General features: G+C 39.3%; 1 protein-coding gene across 1 annotated transcript in view; it reads left to right on the forward strand.

Annotated features, from left to right (window-relative positions):
- LOC122671042 (sucrose nonfermenting 4-like protein) overlaps positions 1–22,904 on the forward strand; it is a 47,893-nt gene that overhangs the window by 21,241 nt on the left and 3,748 nt on the right. Inside the window, exons 7-11 of the mRNA XM_043868134.1 lie at positions 9,396–9,536; positions 9,887–10,028; positions 10,148–10,321; positions 10,652–10,715; positions 10,928–10,997. Of these exons, the coding sequence (XP_043724069.1) occupies positions 9,396–9,536; positions 9,887–10,028; positions 10,148–10,321; positions 10,652–10,715; positions 10,928–10,997 (591 nt within the window). The remainder of the gene's footprint in view (positions 1–9,395; positions 9,537–9,886; positions 10,029–10,147; positions 10,322–10,651; positions 10,716–10,927; positions 10,998–22,904) is intronic.

The following is a 22,904-nucleotide window of genomic DNA, read 5'->3' on the forward strand; positions in this document are numbered from 1 at the left end:
TGTGTATACATTAGAGGTCCTGGTTTTCTCAATCAAACCAATTCTATTTTCTAATCTTATCCCAGCAACATAGGTTCCTGCAGGAAACAACATCAGTACATGCCAGATCTCCATCTGGACTTTATTGTCCTAGAAAAAGCTTATGACGGTATACCTAGAGAGTTGGTTTGGCATGTATTCGAGAAGAGAAGTGTTTCTAGTAAGTAGTAAATATGTGGACATAGTTAAAGATATGTATAATGATGTGGTGACTAGTGTAAGGACTGTGGGGGGAATAATGTAGTTCTAGATTGAAAGTAATCAAACTAGAAGCCAAAACCAGAATCTGTCTCAAAGGATGACTCGAGTAAGGTTAAACTAATGGAAAAGGCAAAATTAGGTTTAGGGTTTACATATTAGGGTTAAGGTTAGGGTTTTGGTTTACTAATATCAATAATGAATTAAACTTAAATCAGCAAACAGTAGGGTCTAAACAGAATTGGCAGCAAGGGAAAATAGGATGAACTAGGGTTAGGATCAAGAAGAGAGAGGAGTAGAGATACTAGGGTTTGGCTGGGCAGAATGGGACCAAGGTTCTAAACTCGGATCTCGGTACCAACTCGGTCCTTGGAAAAACCGAGTCGAGTTGAGATCGTGCCGAGTTGGTGCATTTTTTTTTTTCCGACTTGAAGCCTCATCTCGGTGGGTTTTAGACCTACTTTGGGTCTGAAACTTAGTATTCAGCCTATTTTAGGCCATTTAAACACAATGGCACTATCAGATTTTGCAAAAACAAATTCCAAATATGAGTTTTACTTCGGACCATAGGTTGGTAGGCGTCGAGGGCGACGACGTACTAAAATACCCTACTCTACACATAGTTTAGTATTAGAAAGCAATCAAAACATTCAATTAATGTAAAACAACTTAAATAAGCATTGGAAATGTTAAAGTGTACAATACATCAATCTTTAAACAAAGGTTACATAAAATGTGATATGTTAATGTATTCAACCCCAACCATATCCACATAGAATTCCCATGTCATAGCGTTGCTGTAGTTTTGCACATAGTTTGCCTTAGCACTCATATAAGTGTTATCATCAACATATTCCAACTCCCCTATCCTAGGGTATAGAAGAGGCAGAGGGGGTTGGTTTGAGGCATGAGATCACTACAACTGTCATATTGAGGCATGTATGGGTATGCTAGTTTGGGACTGGGAATATGGGCCCAAAATTAGACCCAGTGCTTTGATTGTCAAGCTCATGTGTTGACTGCCCAAACTGACCATAGCCACTATATTTGGAACCGGTGCTCTCCTGGTCATAATCATAGTCATGATGAGGCTGAGATGAATGCCACGACTGTCGCTCACTAGTAGTATCTATACTCATGCTTCCGAAACTTGCAAGCATGGTGTTCATACTCATGTCATCATCCTAAGCCTGTGATTGTTTGCGACCCTTCTTTCTCTTGTACGTAGCGTGGCCACCATGGTCTCGATCTTGTGTGGCATGCATTAACTGAGACTTACCTGTGTAACGCACAGGGTCCGCCTGCGTTCCCACATCATAGTGGTACTGCTCGCGCATCCCCTTTTGACGATCATCATAACAATCACCACTTCGCATACCACTACCACCAGCAGGGTCATCACCATCACTACCATCACCATTACCATCACTATCACCACCATCACCATCACCATCACCATCACTACCACCATCATCATCATCAGCAGCACTTCCTATTGTAGCCTCAAAAGGTCTCGGTGACTCTGAATGTGCACGCCCCTCTTGCGACATATAGTCCTCAACATCTGTACCGGTTACAAACGCAATGATGGGGTTGGGCCTACCCCCAGGTTGATCCATATCTGGTGTATCACGATCCCTCACCTACTGGAATAAGGGATCCTCATCATCATCAGAGTCCTCCTGGAAAATGTTGGCTAGTTCGATGGGTTCTTTATCATTGGTTTCCATTCCTTCACTTATGTGTCTCATCCTTAGTCTCATATTGTAATGCACATACACCAGCTGCTCCAGTCGTTTGCTACCCAATCTGTTCCGCCTCTTCGAGTGGATCAATGAGAATGTACTCTAATTGCGCTCGCATCCGGAGGATGAACAAGTTTGTGACTGCACTCTCACTGTTATTTTCCTCAGGTTGGGTGAACTTGTACCATAAAGCACCCACCCGTCGGCTGCATTACAAATATAGAATATTAAAAATATGTGCATTCTAAAGGGATAAAATTATAATTCATAAATGTAATGTCATGCCACCTACCAGGATCTGACTTTTGTCTACCCTACACTGCAACTTTTCGACCGAAACTTTCTGAGGCCTCTCTGAAGTTTTGGATTTGTTTTCATTTCAAATTTCAAACATTGTTAGAGGCATTAGTATTTACTACTTAGTAATTACATTCCTTTACTTACTACCAAAGTACCAAGTCCCATACTCTCACCTCATCATTGCACTTAGCCTATGTCTTGGCATTCGACTCCAACTTCTCAATAACATTTTGAACTGCCACTAACAACTCTCTGTCTAGCCCAAAATTATGTGAGTACTGATGCTTTGGATTCAGATAGTATGCTGGTAAAGTGGAAACCAAGAATATAACTTGTTAGTGACTTAATGCTTTTGAGTTTGAATATGTAAATGTAAAAACTCATATAAAGTGTAAAGTATGTTGAAGTGTTGAACACTTGAACTCACCAGCTTTATGTAATGGATGACTCAAGTGCTTCTCCCACCGCGCATCAATGATGTTCTTGTATGACCTTGTACTCCGGGGTATCGCAGCTCTGACCATTTCCTTCATCTTCTGAAGGGCAGCATAAATGTGGGGCAATGTAGGTTTCTTCTCTGTATCAACCATCCTTAGTACTGCCACCACTAGCTCTAATATGGCAACAACCTTATGCAGGTCCTTCCAGAATTAGTCACTTGCAATGGTATGTTATGCTGCCCTCCCTTCTTCTGAATTAGACCCATACCAACCAAACCACTGTTCACTTGCAAATATAGACCTCAGACCTACCACCTTCGTCTAAAAGCTCTTCAATGCAATGTAATTGGTGGCAAATCGAGTGACAACAGGCGTTACTAAATCGCCATTGCATTTTTCCCTCAACATGGCTAAAGCATAACCATGGTTATATACAAAAGTTTTCTTCTCCATGTCTTTTAACATTAAATCAATGGAATGTGCTGCACATGGCGTCCAAAAGAGGCGGATCCTCTTACTCTTCTTGTTCATCAACTTCTCTCCAACCTTTTTAAAGTTAGAACCGTTATCCGTCACAGTTTGGATAATGTTCTTTGGTCCTATCTCATCCACCACTAGCTTCAGTTCCTTATACAAGTATGATGCATCTTTTATATGCTTCGATGCATCGACAAACTTCAAGAATACTGTCTTCCCATTGCAACTCACCATGAAATTGATAATGGACTGTCTAGTAGGTTCAGTCCAACCATCAGCCATAAGGGTATCCCCATACATCTCCCACCTTGGCTTCAGACCCTCAATGTACTCTTTCAGCTCCTCTACCTCCCGAGGCAAATATACATATAACTCATGTGGTGACGGCCCCTTCCATCCTGTGTCAGCTCTCCCTACATTGTCAAGGAATGTATGATAGTATGTTCCTTGTGCTACATTAGCTGGAATGCCATTGTATAACATGAACTTGCTTATGGCTTTCCATGTTTTCTTTTGTTTACCACCAAACACTTGCGGGATGGTTAGCTGGTAGGCATCTAGTTGCCTAAAAGTAAATGGATCCTGCTCAAAAATGGGATCTGGGGAATGTGCTTGTGGTCAGGTTGGGGGCCGTGGGATCTGTCTTGTGCTAGTGCTTCTCCTCCTCTCATCTTGTTCCACTGGTGCAGCTGAGCCAGATCCACTAGCTCCTCTTGCCTGCTCATATCTTCTCATATTCTCATAATGCAAATTTTGTCTACTCTCTTCCAAAGTCTGCTGGTAAATTCTCCACTCAGCCTCTGATTCAAACTCACTATGTAGGCCTAAATTCAGTATCATCTCCTCCATGGATCTCTACACCAGGCCTCTCTAACACTGCCTCATCAAACTCTGTTTGCTGTCTTTCCCTCTTAGCTTTCTTTGCTCGTCCTCCACTCAAGTGTTGGGCCATAGCCACTTTCACTTGGCTCGGAACATTTCTGCATGAGGCAACGTCCTTACCTGTACCAGCCAAATGTTGTTTTAACCTAGTGGCTCCTCCAGATAGCAACTTTCCACAATAGTTACACTTGGACTTCTTTTTATCCTCAGACATCGGAGACTCCATGTTGCCATGCTATATCCCCCATTGTGTACGAAATGTCTTACTTTTTACACTGTTACATAAAAAAGCATATATTAGTAACTATTAAAGACTTGAAGTAATGTATTAAAGACTTAAAGTATTGTATTCGTAATTATTAAACATAATGTTAAGCTACTAGAACAATCCTTATTTATCCCCTAAACCTAGTATTTATTTCTTAATTAAAAATAAAATTTAGAATTTTTATTAAAAATATTTATACATATGTTGTGCATTTGAAGTTAGAAATTATGTACATATGTTGTGCATAATTTTCCAACAAAAACAGATATTTTCCTTAATATTATATATTTTTTTACAATTTTAATAATATATTTATTAATTCTGAAAAATAAAATAATTTTTTTACTGGGTGAAAAAATAAAATGACTCCATGAGGCTGTAGAGCATCCAAAGTTGTCCAACATACATGAAAACCACTTCCAAACAATCACTATTCATCCTATTTTTTTCAATTTCTTATTTAAAAAAAATCATTTTTTTTGCAGAAAATATAGTAACAGAAAAAAAAATTCGGCCCCCATCAAATGATAGATCATCCAAATAGTTTATCTTTGAAAAATCCTTCAAATTTGTGATGAATCTTGCAAAAATGGAGTTGAATCTTCAAATGTACAGCTGAATCACAATTCAAGGCTTGAAATCCATCCAAAAAATGAAGTAACAAAGTAGTTTTGGGAAGAAGAGGTCTCGGTTTTGGGAAGAAAAGAGGATTTTGGGGGTTTTGGACAGAACTCGCCGAGATATGGCGAGTTCTGTTGAGTTAGGTGGGGTATTTAAGTGGTAGATGGGTAAAAATCTGGGTCGAAACCGAGATCCGAGATCTCGGCAAGGTATTGCACTTTTGAGAATCGTATGCCATCTCGTCTTGGTTTCTCAGAAAACCAAGAAACTCGTCGAGATCTCGTTGAGTCGAGACGAGTTTTAGAACTATGAATGGGACCAGGTTTGGATCGAGTTCTCCAAGGGGGTAGAGGAAGGCTCGATCAAACTTTGGAGGGATTCCTACGGTTGGAATGGGAAAATTAAGAACAAAGGGGAATCTAGGGTTTGGGGGGTTTCAAACTTACTTGTGTATGATGAACAACCTTGAAACCAGAACTTGAATATAGAACAATAATGGAGAGGATAAACGTAACCAAACGCACCACAAAGGCTTCCCACCGCAAGGTGTCAGTCGGATCAAACACCGATTCCATCGGCCTTGATCAAATACAAGACAAGTCTTTAGCAAGAAGAACAAAGTTGTAGGCAACAACTTGTAGTTGAGTTTTTTTTTCCCTTCAAATTGTGAGGTAAAGAGGAGCCCCACGATTCTCTTTATTTAAAGGGCCTAAAGGCCAATTCTTATTCAGCCTAGGAGTGGGAACCCCTCCCCCCTCTCTAGCCGACTCTATTACAAAGCACATCCTCTCTTTGAACCATGGGGAGGAGTGAATGACTTAAGTTGTCACATGACCTCTAAAACAAATTAAAAGAAAACTACTTAATTCACTTAAATTGAACCATTGGTTCAAACCAACTTTAGACTGGTTCAATTTAGAACACAAAAAATGAAAATAAAATTAAGTATAGAAAACTACTAAAGACTACTACTTGGACTTCTTGATGTAGATCCAAGCCTCCTCGAGTTGAAGAAACCACCCTAGGCATAGGGTCATAGTGGGAGCCTTAGAGTAGTTCTATACTTAGTTTTATTTTTAAGCTTTTAATTGAACCGGTTCAAATTGGTTGCATCCAATTGGTTCAATTTAAGTTGGTCTAATTTAAATTAAGTGTTCCTATTGGCTAGTAGGATCTTATATCCTATTGGTTAATTAGGAATCTTAGTTATTTAAAGTGTTTTAAGTTGTTAATTAGTCTCACTTTCCTTCCACGATTTTGGAAGAAAGAGGGATTTTTAATTGTATTAGGATTTTGGTCTTTGGCCCTTATTAATAGAAAACGTGGGAGGCTCCCCCATACAATTCAGTTTATTTTCAAAAATACTTCGTTTGCTGCTGCCATAGTGCCATTGCTGCTGCTGTTGAACTCTACATGAGTTTGCCTTGTAAGTGACATCAAGGTTGCCTTGTGAGTAACATCAAGGTGAAGGGCTGGTGGATCTCCAGTGACTCCTTGTAGATCGGGAGGTTCTTCTTCAAAGCTGTCTTCAAGGTTGCTGCCATTGAAGATCTTTAATCAGTAAGTTATTGACTGTTTCAGCATTCCCCATCTTCTTCTTAATCCTCCAACCCAAGCCTGATCTGTCCTAATCGATCCACATTACCTTCCTCCATAAAAATCCATCGATCCCCATAAACCCTAATTGTTCTAAAATCTGTCCAGCCTTATCCCTCCACTCAAATCCATTCAAAGTTTCAAACTTCAACCACAGATCCATTACAAACTCTCCGCCACTCGACCTAACCTACAGCCCCAACTGTCCATCAAAACCCTAATCCCCTCATTCCCACTAAACCCAAAAAAACCCTAAAACAAAGAATTCATACTTCCAGCCATCCATTCCTCATCAAACTTCAATCGAGTCTTCCCCTCACTATTTAGGAAACTCGATCCCAAGCCCAGCCCCAAAACTCCACTCTAAACCCTAATTTCAACCTAAATTCTAAAACCCAAAACCCGAAACCCTAACCCTAATTTCTGAAATTTTTAAATTTTGTTCAAACCTTGTTCAAACCTACACTATTAGCTTCTCCTAGACCTGCCCATTAAAACCATATAAGATTTAACCCCATTCTCATAAACCTAACCCTAGATTTGACCCTAAACACCCCAATCTGTCCCAATCGGCCTGCACATTTGTGTGGGTCTGATATACCTGGCTCCTAGTAGGTCTTCTACCTATCTAAGACTACATTACTTCTTCTTCTTCTTCTTCTTCTTCTTACGGATATAAGTCTTTATATCTGCATCAGGGGAACAAGATAGTGAATTCTCAATTACAATTGGGTTACATCAAGGGTCAGCTTTATGCAATTATTTGTTTGCGCTAATCATAGATGAATTGACTAGAAACATTCAAGATCAGATCCTTTGGTGTATGTTTTTCGCTGATGATATTGTTTTGGTGGATGAAACAAAAGCAGGGATAACCACCAAGTTGGAATTATGAAGATCAACCTTGGAGTCTAAAGGTTTTAAGATAAGTAGAACAAAAACGGAGTATATGGTGTGTAACTTTACTAACAATAAGACTGATGATGAGGTGGTGAAGAATGATGAGAGGGAGATACCTCAAAGTGATTGTGTTAGGTATCTGGGCTCAATCATGAATAAAGAAGGGGAAATAGAGGGTGATGCTACACACAAAATTAAAATAGGATGGATGAAATGAAGAGGTGCGTTTGGAGTGTTGTGTCATTATTCCTTTAAAACTTAAAATTCAAATTTTATAAGATAGTCATATGACCGGTAATGCCGTATGGAGCTGAATGTTGGGCAGTAAAGAAACATCATATAGATAAACCTAGTGTAGCTGAGATGAGGATGTTGAGATGGATGTATGGTAAAACTAGAAAGGATAAAATAAGGAATGATCAAACTAGAGCTGATTTAGGAGTAGCTTTGATACATAATAATGATGTAGATCGATTCTTGGGCTTGAAATATAGCGGTGAGTGTCAAAAGGGACTTGGCCCATAAGCTAATCAATGGGCAGAACCATTGGCCTTCGGGCAGCTAGCTTAGGCTGGGCCAGCCCAATCAGGTTAGGTGTTGTGGCTCACTCAAAGCCAAATTGTGGGACTTAGTTAGCTTGGGCTGCAAGCTATAATTTTGACCTAGTTATCTCCTTATTATTTCATTCTTTGTTTCCTTTTATGTTTGTCTTTTATTACTTAGCTGACTATGTAATTACTTGGGGGACAAGCTTCTAGTTCTTCCTTATCTGTAAATTTTTATTGCTGGAAAGTTTCCACTATATATGTAATGGACTTGTTGGGTCCTCTCCACGATTTTCTGAATAAATGTTTTATTTGCTTTGTGCAATATGAACCGGTGAGAGAATGTGAGGTGAGATCCCTCTGGGTGTGATACCCTTGGCTGAGATAGCCATTTCCAACAAAGCTTTCAAACAAATGAATATTTTGCTTAAATCTGATTTATATTGAAGGAGTTATGTTTTGGTCAAACTTAATTTGGCGTGCGCTAATGCTGTCAAAGTCGCCCTGAATGAAAATATTTTTTTAGACATCAAAAGAAATGAATATTTTACTGTACTTCTCGTTTTTAGCAATGTTTTACCATATTAAGATTTTTAGATTTTTAGATTTAAGAAAAACCCCAACATTTAAAAGTTTAAAATTGCACCTAGCACCGAAAATCCATTTTTTGTTCTTGAATTGAGGGGTTGATTTTTTATCCTTATAGAATTTGATTTTTTAACTATTTTTATTGGATTCAAATAGGGGGTATTTGATTATTTATGAATAATACCTTAAGTAAATGAAATAACAAATATTATTTCATTTACTTAAATGATATTAGCTATAAATAAGTGTTTGTATACCAAGGTTTCCCACCGAGATCTTGGCGAGACAAGCAATCTTCTCATTTCGCCTAGCATCTCGTCTCAGTTTTTCAAAAAACTGAGATATTACCGAGATCTCGCGTGTTCTTGTTCCATGTTTCTCTCATGCCTTTCATGGAGGTTACATCTTGACAACCATTCTCCCAGTTTTAGTCCAGAACCTTTGCTGGTGCAGCTCAGCCTGCTCTCTTACTAATTGAGCCTTGAGGATGAAGCCTGTATCCTTCCTGATTTTAAAACAACTGTAATTCCGAAATTTAAGCCTTGCTGCGACATAATTACTACCATTTTTGTTTGTGACACAGCTAGTCGAGAGTCATATTCATGGTGGTGTTGGTTTCTTTTGCTTAACTGATAATTTTTTGCATCGGCTTTTTAAAACCTGAGCACTTCAGCTTTTGAAAATGATTTTCCCCCCTAGTTTTCTGAACTGTTCATGTTCACGTCTATATGACAAGAATTTCTTTCTGATCAGCTTTCATTATAGAATTTTGGCTGGCCTTTTGTTTTTTTTGCAGCTACATAAAGATCTGTCAATGCTTGCTAATGAAGAGCTTGAAATGCATCCAATTTTCTTTTGGAAAGTAGGAAAAAGGTTCAAGCTTCACAGGAAATCTGATGAGTCGATACAGCCACCATTTAGGAAGCCTTTGATCCAAGTAAGGGTTCCCTCCCAGAATGGTATTTCTGCTGGAAAATCTGCATTTAATTGCATACTTTGTATGATGTTTGTGTTGTTGCTTGTTGATAGTCAAGCTGAATTGTTGATCTCTTCTTTGTGTATTTAATAAACAAATTTTAAAAGCAGACTTCAGCTTTTTTTCTTCTGAAAACTATCATTCATCTTTGGAGCTCCCCCTATAAAAAACGATGTCCTATAAATTGACATGCTTCAAAGATGTTATTTTAGTTTTCTGTTCAATTAGTGTTTTTGGAGGCTCCCAAACCTGTACTGTTATCTCTTTTTTCTTGGTCTTTGTCAGTATATCTAATCTATTGATATCTCCAGGCTAGTCCACAAGAGTCTCTAAAAGATGTGGCTCAGAAGATTCTGCAGAATAAGATATCAACTGTTCCCATAATTCATTCGTCGCAAGATGGGTTGTGCCAACAATTACTTCATCTTGCCTGCCTTCCTGGAATATTAAAATGTGCATTATAGCTCTTCCTAACTCATTCTTCTGAATAATATCACCTCCTCTTTTTTTATTCAGAATTGTCATTGTCACCTTTTGGTTTTTATGTCTTCTATTCTCTGTGAAACTTCCAGATATTTGCAGGCATTTTAGACACTTTCCTGGAACTCTGCCTCTTCTACAAATTCCTGTTGGTAGGCTTCCTTTAGGAACATGGGCACCAGATATTAGGACAACGAATGCATACCAACTAACAACATTGCAGCCTAATGCCCCTCTAAGTTCTGCACTTGATTTTTTAATAGAAGGTGCGTGTTAACTACTTACATCCTTCTGAGCATATGAGCATATAAATATGCTGAGTTGTAATTTTTCTTAAAGCCCATGCATAAATCTAGAAGATGGATATTGACGTTTGTGCTACAAAATCTGAGTGTTCATTGTTATAATCTAAATCTTGCTTATAAATTGAGTGTTTTGGAGCATTAATTTAAAATATAGATTGTCCAGCTCTAGATTCTTTTAATTCAAGTCATGTCTGCAATTGTTGGTAATTAGTATATTTTAGCAATTATTTTGTTTTTATGTAGTTGAACCACTATGTAAGGACTTGACTCTCTATTCCTCTCAATTTGCAGCTCAAGTAAGTTCCATACCTATTGTTGATGCTAACGGCTGCCTTTTGGATCTATTCTCCCGAAGGTGATATGGATTCTTTACTACTTTGGTTATCTAATCCTTATTCTTTCCCATATTGCAGCTTTTATTGAGTACGGACTTAAAGAGTAGAATGGCAGCATAGGATTCTTGTAGCCTACCCTAGTTGTTGGGATAACTTTTTGACTTTGAGTTGAGATTCAGCATGGCTAAGCCACATTGCTATTGCATCTTTTTATTTTATTTTTTATTTGCAGTGATATTACCTCATTGGCAAAAGGCAGTGCATATGCGCATATCCAGCTCGATCAAACAAGCATGCATCAAGTAAGTGCACCTCTTTGCTAGATTCCTTCATTGTTTTGATAGTCCTCCTGTCCTTGGGTGTCGGGTGATACTCTCTGCATTTCCTAGATGTTCTTCCATAGTTTTCCCAATTATTATCAGTTGACTCTTGTGACTCAGATAGAATTTTGGAGTTGTGAAATTTCTTTGATGATGGGATGGGTTTTAATCTGAGATTACATATGCTTGTTCCTAGCTGCACTCAACCTCTTAGTCAAGGAGCTAGGCCGTAACTTGTTGACTCGGAGTGTTGCTCAAGGATGTGGGAAGTTCATTCTCTTCCAGAACTAGAACAGGAGAGTAGCTTTGATGATGCAGGAGAAAATCAAGACTTGCAAAGTTACAAAAGAGTTTTTGTCGTTCTCTCTTTGTTTCTTCTTCATTATTGTTAAGTCATAGTGTTATTAGTAGTGGACACCAGACAATTTCTGAGTGGGATAACTCTGTCCAATTATTTTATTTGGGAGCCATGTGAGTGTAAGGTTTAAGTTAGCTTCTTATGTAAGCTACTTGATAGCTTATTGAGCAAGTTAAAATATGAAAGTACTGTTAGGGATGTAAACAAGGCAGTTACGATAATTTTCCTGATTCAAGAAAGACATTCTCACCCAAAGGTCCATCGAACCAGTGAGCATCGGATCTGGTTCTGCTTTTCGCTTAGTTATCTGACTAGAAACAAGTTTTTATTAGGAGAAATAGGAATAAAAAATCTGAAGAATTATTAAAAAAAAAAAAAACAAGATAGCCTAAATTTACACTATCAATTTTACTTTTGCTAAATATAGATCACTTTGGGTGACAAATATGCAAGGAACAGACCCCATTTGTAGAGTCAGTTTATACATTTTTTTATGGTGATAGGTGTGTTCCATGCTATCCGTCGAAGGTTCACTGGAAAACTTTGGTTGTTGCCATAAACTATGACATTTGAGCTGTTAAAAATGTTGCATGTTTAGTCGTTTAAGTCTTTTAGAATTGATGACCAGAAAAATAGTGTTTCTTCCCTTAAATGTACCAGAATAGATGACCTGAAGAATGGAGGAATCAATTATCGGCCTTTGAGTTGCTCACAAGGATTACAGGAGGGAAATTTCAGTTCCAATAGTTAGATCCATTGTCAAGATACTATAAACATCTGCACTCTGTATGTTGAGAATATTTGGTTATTAACATTTAATTGGAACTAATTGATGACAATAGGTTGTCTGAGGAACGATCAGATAAAAGGGGGGGGGTGAGGGAAATTCAATCCAAATATGGTGGTATTTTGATGGCTGGTTTGGTCTGGGCAGAATTTGGGTTTTGGGAATGATGTTCAAAGATGGAGGGGGGTGTTAGGGTTTGGTGGTTTAGAGGATTAGAAGAAGGGTTGGGATGAATCAAACTTACTACTGTTGCATAACTCCCTTGGCAGCAGCTTGTTTGATTGAGAAGCTTGAATAAAAATTAAATCTTTAACTAGGACTTGAAGGAGATCTTCAAAGAACTTGAAGGAGAGCTTCAAAAGAACCACTTGGGCTTCACATTGCAAGGTGTCGATTGGATCAAACACCAATCATACCAACGAACCACCTGGGCTTCCTACCGCAAGTTGTCAATCGGATCAAACACCTATCCCACCAGCCTTGATCAAACACAAGCCAAAAATCTTCAATGGAGAAGAAGAGCAGCAAAAACTTTTCATTAATATCAAAATTTGTCTCAATACTTGCCCCCCTTTCAACCTTATATAAAAGACTCAAAAATAGACTCCTACACTAAAAAGGAAATGCCTAACCCAATCCTTAACCTATTGCATAACTTAAACTGACTAGGAAACTGAAATAGATTCAAATCAGAGTCCTAATCCAGCACCACTAAACACTTAAAAGAAAACTAAGTATGGAATTAAAACAACTAATCCCATATGCAACCTAATTACCCATATTTTAGGCCCATAAAAGTAGGGCTATTACATAGAAAACCCATTTGATCAAAGGCCCAACATGTATATAACCCAATCCTAGACTTATTTCTAAGCAAACAAGCCCTATTTGGTGATGAATCTGCATCAGGAGGGGGGGGGGGGTTGGGGTTGTGCAGGCTGGAATTTTCAGCACATAGACCATGCTAGGTTTGAGAAATCTCAGCCCAAGGTCAGGGTTTGCTTGGTTAACGTTGGGGCCTTGTGCTTGGCAGGCTCAGCCCAAACCTGATTTACGTGTAAGTATGTTGCATAGTTATCAAGGCGTCGCCATGGCGTCCAGGCTCCTTGGTCGCCTTGGGCGCCATGGCGATGTCGCCTTGATTTTTTACCCTCTAAAATGCCATGGTCGCCTTCCCGCCTAGAGAACTATGGAATGCTGTACATGTATTTATGATATTGTAGATTCGCATAAGTTGCTCAGGTATTTCTGATAGTAAGCCATGCTTTTGCTGGGTGTAAGATACCTCAAACTGGGCCTAGGTTTTCAAAAACCTAGCCAGCCTGAGTTGCACACCCCATTCGTAAGGTATTAAGTAGCTTCATGTTGAAGAGAGAGAAGTCTTCCATTAGTTCTTGTGTTTTGTCATTGTTTATCACTTTATCAGGACAGTGGTTCTTGTAGGGAAATGCAGTTCTCCATGCATCTGTAGCTATAGAGTTCTGACTATTCTCTAAGTTGAGTTCTCTTGGCTGAAATGTATGGTCAGCTTAATTTTCCCTTGCAACTTTTTATTTTGAAGTCATTGCATTCTTCAAATTTTAAAAGAAGGTAATTAAATAACTTGAAAGTACTTAACAATACAGAATTAAGGGCAAGAAGTGCACTCCAACTCTCCAAACTCAAGGCCCAAGGCAAGACACACATGGCACACCTTAGTGACATGAGGCACACTGCTTATCAAACAAATATATAATTGGGTGATTTCTGTCTCCCTACACTCATCCTATAATTTCCTAAATCTCCTATTGAAGATCTTCTTTTCCATATCCCCAGTAGAGCAAGCTTTCCTTCTCCCCCAAAAATTTACGTATCAGAAATATTCCTAAGAAACCTTGTCTTCCTCATAAATCTGTCCCGTCTTCCTCTTCTTCTTGTTCCCCTTCTTTCTCTGATACTTCAACTTTTTTTTTTACAGTGACATCGCCAATCATCAAAACAACAGTAAATGCAGTCTAGTTCCACAAATCCCAGTTAGGAATATGTGAATCCCAACTGCAGGACAGATCCAGGATGGAAAAGTGTGATGGCTATGCAAAGGCTTGATTACTAGACAGGATCTGAAGAACAGAACTAGATTTCAGCAAGGAAAACTGTGAACTATGAAGCTTATTAGCAGATAAGATAAATCTGAGTTAACTGTCAAATAGCGTAATCTGATGTATTGGTTCTATCACAGTACCAGGAATTAAAGAATATTAATAGGAAAAAGAAGAAGCAATAAAAGAAAGCAGAACCAAACTGATTATGATGTTGAATTCATAACAGATATAATAGATGAGTGAACAGAACTCAGAATGCACGGTTTCAGATCTCTACTAGCAGAATTAATCTTAATATGTACTGACTTGTAATGATAATCAGTGCAGGAAGTACTGATGCATGTTCATCATAGAAATTGGCATATTTCTTTAGAAATAGGCCTAGGGTTGGGTCATATACATGTTGGGCCTTTGGTCCTAAGGGTTTTCTATGTATTAGGCCACTTTAATGAGCCTAAACTAGGGGTACATAGGTTGCATACGGGATTAGCCCAATACTTAATTTATTTTTATGTTTTTTTAATTGAACCGGTTCAAATTGGTTGCATCCAATTGGTTCAATTTAAGTGATCATGTGACTTGGTTAAGTGGTCATGTGACAACTTAAGTGGTCATGTGATGTAAGTTAGGCTGGATTAGGACTCTATAAGTCCAGCCATGTTTTGAGTCTATTTCTTTTAGTATTTTAGTTTCCTAGTTAGTTTAAGTTACCTAATAGGTTAAGGATTGGGTTAGGCCTTTCCTTTTTAGTGTAGGAGTCTAATTTTGAGTCTTTTATATAAGGTTGTAAGGGGGCCAAGTATTGAATACGAATTTGATTAATAAAAATTAACCTTATGCTTGCTGCCATTGCTGCTGCTCTTTGTGAGTGTATATCGTTGTAGATCTCATGGTGGATAGGGTGGGTGGACTCCTGCGACTCCCTGCGTTTGTCCAGTACCGGGAGGTTCTTCTTCTTCTTCAATCGAGCTTCTTCAAGCTACTGCTGCTGCCTTTGAAGGAGATCAAACCAGTAAGTAATTTTAGTTTCCTGTATATATCTTTCCCCTCTTCATCCTTTAACCTAATCCATCCTTTCCCATCGACCCAATCAGATCCCTACAGCCTCCATTCCTCCACTCCATGAAAACCCAAAACCTGCAACTCAATTCTGTCCAGAATTGCAGAATTTTAAAGCCTTCCCAAATCTTATTATTTATATGCCATAAAAGCACCCTAGACCTACATATTAAACCTATATAAGACCCATTCCCAAATTCCCATCTTAAACCCTAGAATTAACCTAAAACCTAGTGTTGTCCATTCGAACCAGCAACCCCTTTTGCTATTGATCCTGTTATTTGGCTCCTAGTAGGTCTCTAACCTATCTAGGACTACATTATTTGGTATCAGAGCTATGGTGGAGGGAAGCTCCAACCAAGCCTCGAAAGACCCACCTCCATTCATTTTTAAGACCCGAGTTCGTCTACCCAATGGGAGCACAACCATATTAATTGTTAATGAGAGGCAACGTAACAACATTATTTCACAATCTGTGGTGGATATGTTGTCCCAGTTAGGAGAGATTTGCATCATGCCTACCGGTCAAGTCTTTGTTGAATTTGAGTGTTCCTCATACTCTGACGGTGCTTGGTGTAAGCCGGTACCATCTCTAAGGAGCGTTATTGCAGTAGGTTGTAATTGGTTGGACGAGCGACAAGGTTGGATTGAACCTGAAAACAAGTCGTGTGTCCTACCTGATCGACACCGTCTATACCATTTGTTTACTCTAAAAGGGTTACAACCAAAGGTGACCACATCGACTGTATAGCCACAGGGACTGCCGAACATGTCAACTCAAACACAAGTCGCATCGACTGTGTTTGAAGTTTCACCAATGACGGATGTACCAACAGAAGATTCTACTAAGGCAGTTTGTGTTGAAGAGATTTAAGAACCGATAGCTAAAGAAATTCAAGTAGACCAAGCTGCACCAGTAGTTGAGATCATAATTGAGAAGCTCGGCCATCAAATTGATGTGGAGGTCCAAAACACAATTGTAGAAGATTCTACTGAAGAGGTATACATTGAAGAGAACAAAGTAGACAAAGCTGAAACATTAGAAGATGAAAAGTTGATTGAGAGCATTCCAAAGGAAAACAATGACCTTCAAGATGCTATTCTTGAAGAGGTGGAGCTTGTGTCTCATGCATTTGATGAGAATGTTGCTAACACTAAAGGCTCTATGGACGAGACATTGACAGTTGCTGCTGATTCAAAGAAAGAACACATAGAGTTTGTTATGCCACCATGGTTCTTCGAAGAGCAAGCTCCATGCATTGAAGACTTTATCCCCAATGTTCCTGCCTCATCGGAATTTTGTTTGGGGATGGTCAAAGTTGCTGATCACATGTTGATTCTCCCCCATCACTGCAAAATTCGAGGACGAATTTTTTCAAGTTGGGGAGAGTTGATGTAGGTCATCATAGAAATTGGCTTATTTCTTTAGAAATAGGCCTAGGGTTGGGCTATATACATGTTGGGCCTTTGTTCCCAAGGGTTTTCTATGTATTAGGCCACTTTAATGAGCCTAAACTAGGGGTACATAGGTTGCATACGGGATTAGCCCAATACTTAGTTTATTTTTATGTTTTTTTAATTGAACCGGTTCAAATTAGTTGCATCCAATTGGTTCAATTTAAGTGATCATGTGACTTGGTTAAGTGGTCATGTGACAACTTAAGTGGTCATGCGATGTAAGTTGGGCTGGATTAGGATTCTATAAGTCTAGCCATGTTTTGAGTCTATTCTTTTAGTATTTTAGTTTCCTAGTTAGTTTAAGTTACCCAATAGGTTAAGGATTGGGTTAGGCCTTTTTTTTTTAATGTAGGAGTTTGATTTTGAGTCTTTTATATAAGGTTGTAAGGGGGCTAAGTATTGAATACGAATTTGATTAATAAAAATTGGCCTTATGCTTGCTGCCATTGCTGCTACTCTTTGTGAGTGTATATCCTTGTGGAGCTCAAGGTGGATAGGGTGGGTGGACTGCTGTGACTCCTTGCGTCTGTCCAGTACCAAGAGGTTCTTCTTCTTCTTCAATCGAGCTTCTTCAAGCTGTTGCTGCTGCCTTTGAAGGAGATCAAACCAGTAAGTAATTTTAGTTTCCTGCATATATCCTTCCCCTCTTCATTTTCTAACCTAATCCATCCTTTCCCATCGACCCAATCAGATCCCTACAGCCTCCATTCCTCCACTCCATTAAAACCCAAAACCTGTAACTCAATTCTGTCCAGAATTGCAGAATTTTAAAGCCTTCCCATATCCTATTATTTATATGCCATAAAAGCACCCTAGACCTGCATATTAAACCTATATAAGACCCATTCCCAAATTCCCATCCTAAACCCTAGAATTAACCTAAAACCTAGTGTTGTCCATTCGAACCAGCAACCCCTTGTGCTATTGATCCTGTTATCTGGCTCCTAGTAGGTCTCCTACCTATCTAGGACTACATTAAAAACCCTTCAATGCTTGTGGCAGTCCTGATTCGGGCAGAGAGAATTTCCAATAAAATACTGCAGAAACAGAAAATAAAAGAGAAAGCGTGGAAGGGAGATCGATGGGAGGATTAGAAGAGAAAGAAAAGAAAAGAACTTGCTAGCAAGGTGCCACAGGAATAAGGGAAAGAAAGGAGATCATAGGGAGAGGGAAGAGGAAAAACAAATCTGAAGAGAGTGAAATCAGAATCTTGGGGGGTGGGGAGAGAGGAGAGCAAGAAGAGAGACAACAATCTCAATTTCAAAAACCAAAATCAGATTCTACTCCATAATTGAAGTGGGGGGGGGGGGGAGGATTAACAACTCTTTAAATTTAAAAAAAAAAAAAAAGAACTTGAGTTCTACCAGATTTGGACTCCTTGGATCTGCCATGAATTATTGTAATAAGCTTCCTAATAAAACTCAGTTACTTCCTAATAGACTAACACAGGTTTTGGACAATGGGCCCCACATTTGACAACCTTTAAATATCATATTTGAAAAAATAAAAGTGCATATATACCCCTGAAGACATATAATTCCCCAACTAACATATTTACCATCATTAGGCCTTGTTTGGACCCAGATGTAAGCCCTTGGGCTTGGAGAATGGGTTGGATCTTTTTTCCAAAGCCTATTATGTTTTTCCTGCCATTCTCAAGCCACTACTGCTGCGTTTGATAACATTCCTGCGATGTGTTTCTGCTCTTCTTTTGTTCCTCAGGAACAATAATAGAACAGAAACACATTTTGTAACGCCTGTTCATTTTTCTGTTCTTGTGGAACGAACTGGACATCTTGAACACAAAATTTGAGAAACAGAGAAACAAAAATAATATTGTTTCTCTATTCGAAGGACACTTTAAAAGGGGGAAAATCCAGGTTTTTCCCAATACAACTCGATACTATCTCACGTATGCTTGAGTGATGATGAAACGAAAACGACCATCTGTACCACAGGTCATAGTTGTCAAGGCGTTGCCTAGGCGTCCAGGCGCCTTTCTCATGCCTTGTTTTCTGGTGTCGCCTTGGTCACCTGGGCGGCGCTTTGTCACCTTGGTTTTTTATCTCCTCGCTTGGCTTGTTTTGCCTTGGCGCCTTGACAACTATGCCAGAGGTAGCTTCTCTCTCTCTCTCTCTCTCTCTCTCTCTGCAATTCTGTGCAACCCAGAAACAAAGGTGATGCGGTGGCACTAGAGTAGTTCGACCAACACGAATGAGTTTGGAAACCCAAGCCCAATCAGAACCGGCCCAACCAGGTTTTTGGTCTAATAAGGGCTTGTAGTAGTTTATTTATTTACTCAAAGTGGTAGAGATCCATTCCATTTTAGTTTTTGAGTTTGAATAGAAGTCTTTATTTCCTTTTATTTCTAATTTATATATTTCTACCCAATGATTGGAAAGACAGATTTGAGAAAGGAATGAAATTTAGAGATTGAGTTGGTTCTACGGTAGTGGAATTGTATGTGTATGTGTGTGCTTGGTGAGTTGCCGACTTGGCCGACAGGTACCCTTTCCCCTTCTCCTCTCTGGTACGATTCCCCTTCCCCCTTTCCTTCTTCTCTTCCATTCTTATTCCCTGGTATTCCTGTTCTTCTTTTTGTTTTATCCTTGCTGCTGTTCTTTCTTGCTTGTTATAGGTGACTCCTGTTTTCTCACTATTATTCTGAAACTTAGTTTTCGTCATAGTTGCTTATCTGGTAATCTGACTGAACTCAAATCTGGTACATAAGTGTCTGTCACTGATTTCTCTTAATTCCATTGTTTGGTTACTGGTTTTCTATTGTTTTATCATCCCTCTTACTTCTTTCTCTGTTTTCTTGAAATCTCTGCAACTTTTTCCATTGCAGCTCTTAAAGCCCTATAAGTTCAATAATTTCTGGTTGAAGACTGATCACCAGGGCAGGGCGATTCCATCCCTATAGTTTCAGCCCAATCTGGATTCAGTCCAGCTTTTTTTCCATTAGTTTTAGCCTCCACTGGTTTGTGTTAACGAGAGGTTGAAGATTGCCCAAACTTTGAAAAATTACAAGGACAGAATCCTTATGATTTACTTAAAAGCCCGTTACTTGCTGAAGTTGTTTTAATCTGTCCCTGATCTTATTTGAAAATTCCAGAAAGCCCCTTCACTTCCAAATTTTATTTCTTATCACAGCCTTGATTCTGTTTCTTCTTAAAAGGACTTGCTGAAGTTGTTTTAATCTGTCCCTGTTCTTATTTGAAAATTCCAGAAAGCCCCTTCACTTCCAAATTTTATTTCTTATCACATCCTTGATTCTGTTTCTTCTTAAAAGGGGCCTAAATTGTTACCATAATTTACAGTATTGCCACTACTTGCAACTCTGTTATATTTAGAAATTTATCACTTTGGGAGCCCAAGCGATCCAAATTAAGGGTGTGTGAACTTGGGATTACACCAGAAGGCAAACGTGTGGCTTTTGGTTGTATAGAATATTCACATTTTTGGAGATGTCCACAGCTTCCTTTAAATTATTACCTCCACGGTGTATTTTCTGATAACCAGTCGTGTTGTGCTTCCCTTACGATTGTTGTCGGTTCTTATGAGATTCTGGTTTCATTTGTGTAGGATCGAATGCAAATCCAAGAAGGGAGTGAATTAAGTTGTGACCAAATGAAACCAAATATAATCTGTAAAACTTAAACCCAATACTAATCCTAATGACATCACACAATGGCAAATCGTACAAAACAAATAAGAAACAAACAAGGAAAGTACCATGGAAGATATTACTAGTAGCTCGATGCAGACTAAGTGCAAGAGGGAGATTGAGAGAGAACAATGCACACTCGGATTTAGAGTGGTTCGGATCCAATTGTCCTACGTCTACTACCTCGATCACGGACCAAGGATTTCTCCACTATCCGATTCTTTTCCCAGACAAGAATCAACCCCTTACACCAACCCAATCATTGTTTCAGATTGAGCACCCGGACCACCTGGTCAAGGATTTCCACCCAGGTCACACAGGCCAAGGATTTCCTTTGCAAGCCACATAGGCTAACTTTTACAACAAAAATGGTTTCTTTCTTCAAGCCTGATAACTGTAATACTTTTAAGCACACCTTTTTTTAAAAAAAAATCAATACAAGATGTTTTTCTCTTTACAACTTGAACACGTTATAGCTCTTTTTTCAGCCCTTTCTCAAGATGATCAAGCATTTAAGCACAGTTATAGCAGTAGTAGTCTCTCAACTCTCAAGATGATGTTGGCAATGGAGCAAACAGCTTACTCAAAATGGTAGATCAATTTGCACACTTTGCAGCTTGCTGTAGATTGTATTGATTCTTGACATCAAGTGGCTCCACCTTTAAATAGGCAAACCGAACTAGCCGTTAGAGTCAAGCTAAGCTTCTCTTTTGAACATTTGAATTCCACTTTCATTCCCAAGAGAAACTAGCTATTGGATTTGGCGCAAATTCCTAGATTCTCGCCACTTGGTCGGCCATGTCATCAAATCTCAGATTGGAGATGGTCTCTCTTCCTATCTTTGGCTGGATCACTGGCATCCGAAGGGAGTCCTTCTCCCCCTGATTACTCCTCGGACCATTTATGCTTCTGGCCTTCACAGACTCTCTCTGGTGGCTGACATTCTAGATCAATCCGGCTGGGCCCCCCCTCCCACTACCTCTCCGGACCTTGCCACCATCTGGAATGATCTCCCTTCCATCTCCAGAAGGACTCCTGGCTGCGAGGACTGCGTTCTTTGGTTGGCCAGCAACCCTTCCCTCTTCTCCTCCAAATCGGCCTGGGACATCATTCGGCACAAGGGTCCTCTCGTCTCTTGGAGAAAGCTGCTCTGTTTCAAGCATCACATTCCTAGACACTGCTTTACTGTTTGGAGGATCTTCAACAATTGTCTCCCTACTCAAGCCTTTCTCTGGTATCGGCACATCCCAGTTTCCCCTTCGTGTTGCCTCTGTTGGAACAATGAGGAAGACATAGATCACCTCTTCTTCGAGTGCCCTACTGCAGCAGCAATCTAGAAAGCATCTTAGCTAAATGTTGGCCTTCCCCTAGAAGAATTCTCCCTTTCTCCAGGGAATGGATTTGGATCGACATGACCTTTGCTTGCCGTTCTCTATGTGATACTGTCGGGAAGTTTGTTTTTTGTGCTACTTTGAACCACATTTGGATGGGGCGTAATATTAGGAAATGGACCTCCAACTCTAGATCTTACCAACAGATTTGGGATTCCATTTCCTTTGATATTAAGGCGAAGCTATCGTCAGCCCCTCCTTCTTTTTGTTTTGACATCCCAAGGAACAGGCTTATTGTTGTCTCCTGGGGCCTCTCTTCTGTCTCCCTTGTTACCCCTGGCCCGCCAAGTTGAGGCTAGGGGCCTTTCTTATTTTTTGTCTTATTGCTCCCCTTTGAGGGCACTGTAATTCTTTTTTCCTTCTTGGTAATGAATTTCTTATTCACCCAAAAGAAAAAAAAACTAGCTATTGGAGAACAACTTTCAATTCAATATGGTTGGAAATATTAAACCATTTTTGTCTCCAATGTTCAACATATGATTTCTAAGAAAAACTAGCTGTTGGAGCTGCTGAACATTAGTGAAGATGTTTAAGAGTTCCACTTAAGTGATTAGAGTCCAAGTGGTCTTTAATGACGAGTCAAAGACTTCCAAATTCTTAATCATGCATCATTAAACACTATCACACAGAAAACCGCATGACAGTCGCTGAAGACCGTGGCTGTAGAGACTCGAGATAGTCACTCTCGGACATGCACGGATGATGGTTATGAAAGACCGCATTCACGAAAGATCGCATAGAAGGCCACGATGGTCGTCTGCAGACATAAACCTGTAAGCCTCGGTTGTGCATGAGTTTAGATTTAGAATGTTTTTGGTCTGCCAATTAAGCTCAGTCGTCTGTCCCTGTTCACGGAAGACCATGTACAACAGACTTAGACATCTTTCTAAATTAAATCACCTAGTTTCTTGGTTTTTCCATTTAGGTCCATTTTGATGTCGTTCATTAGGCTTTCTACATCTTGTTGATCAATTACATTAGGATTACAAAGATATTCCAAATATAATCCAATCCTAATGGTGTCTCTTAAAAGAATCCTTCAACTTGATGTAGCTTTTAGCTCCTTGATCTTTCAAGACACGGAAGAC

This window comes from Telopea speciosissima, chromosome 8 (assembly GCF_018873765.1).
Source record: "Telopea speciosissima isolate NSW1024214 ecotype Mountain lineage chromosome 8, Tspe_v1, whole genome shotgun sequence".
Taxonomy (NCBI): Eukaryota; Viridiplantae; Streptophyta; class Magnoliopsida; order Proteales; family Proteaceae; genus Telopea; species Telopea speciosissima.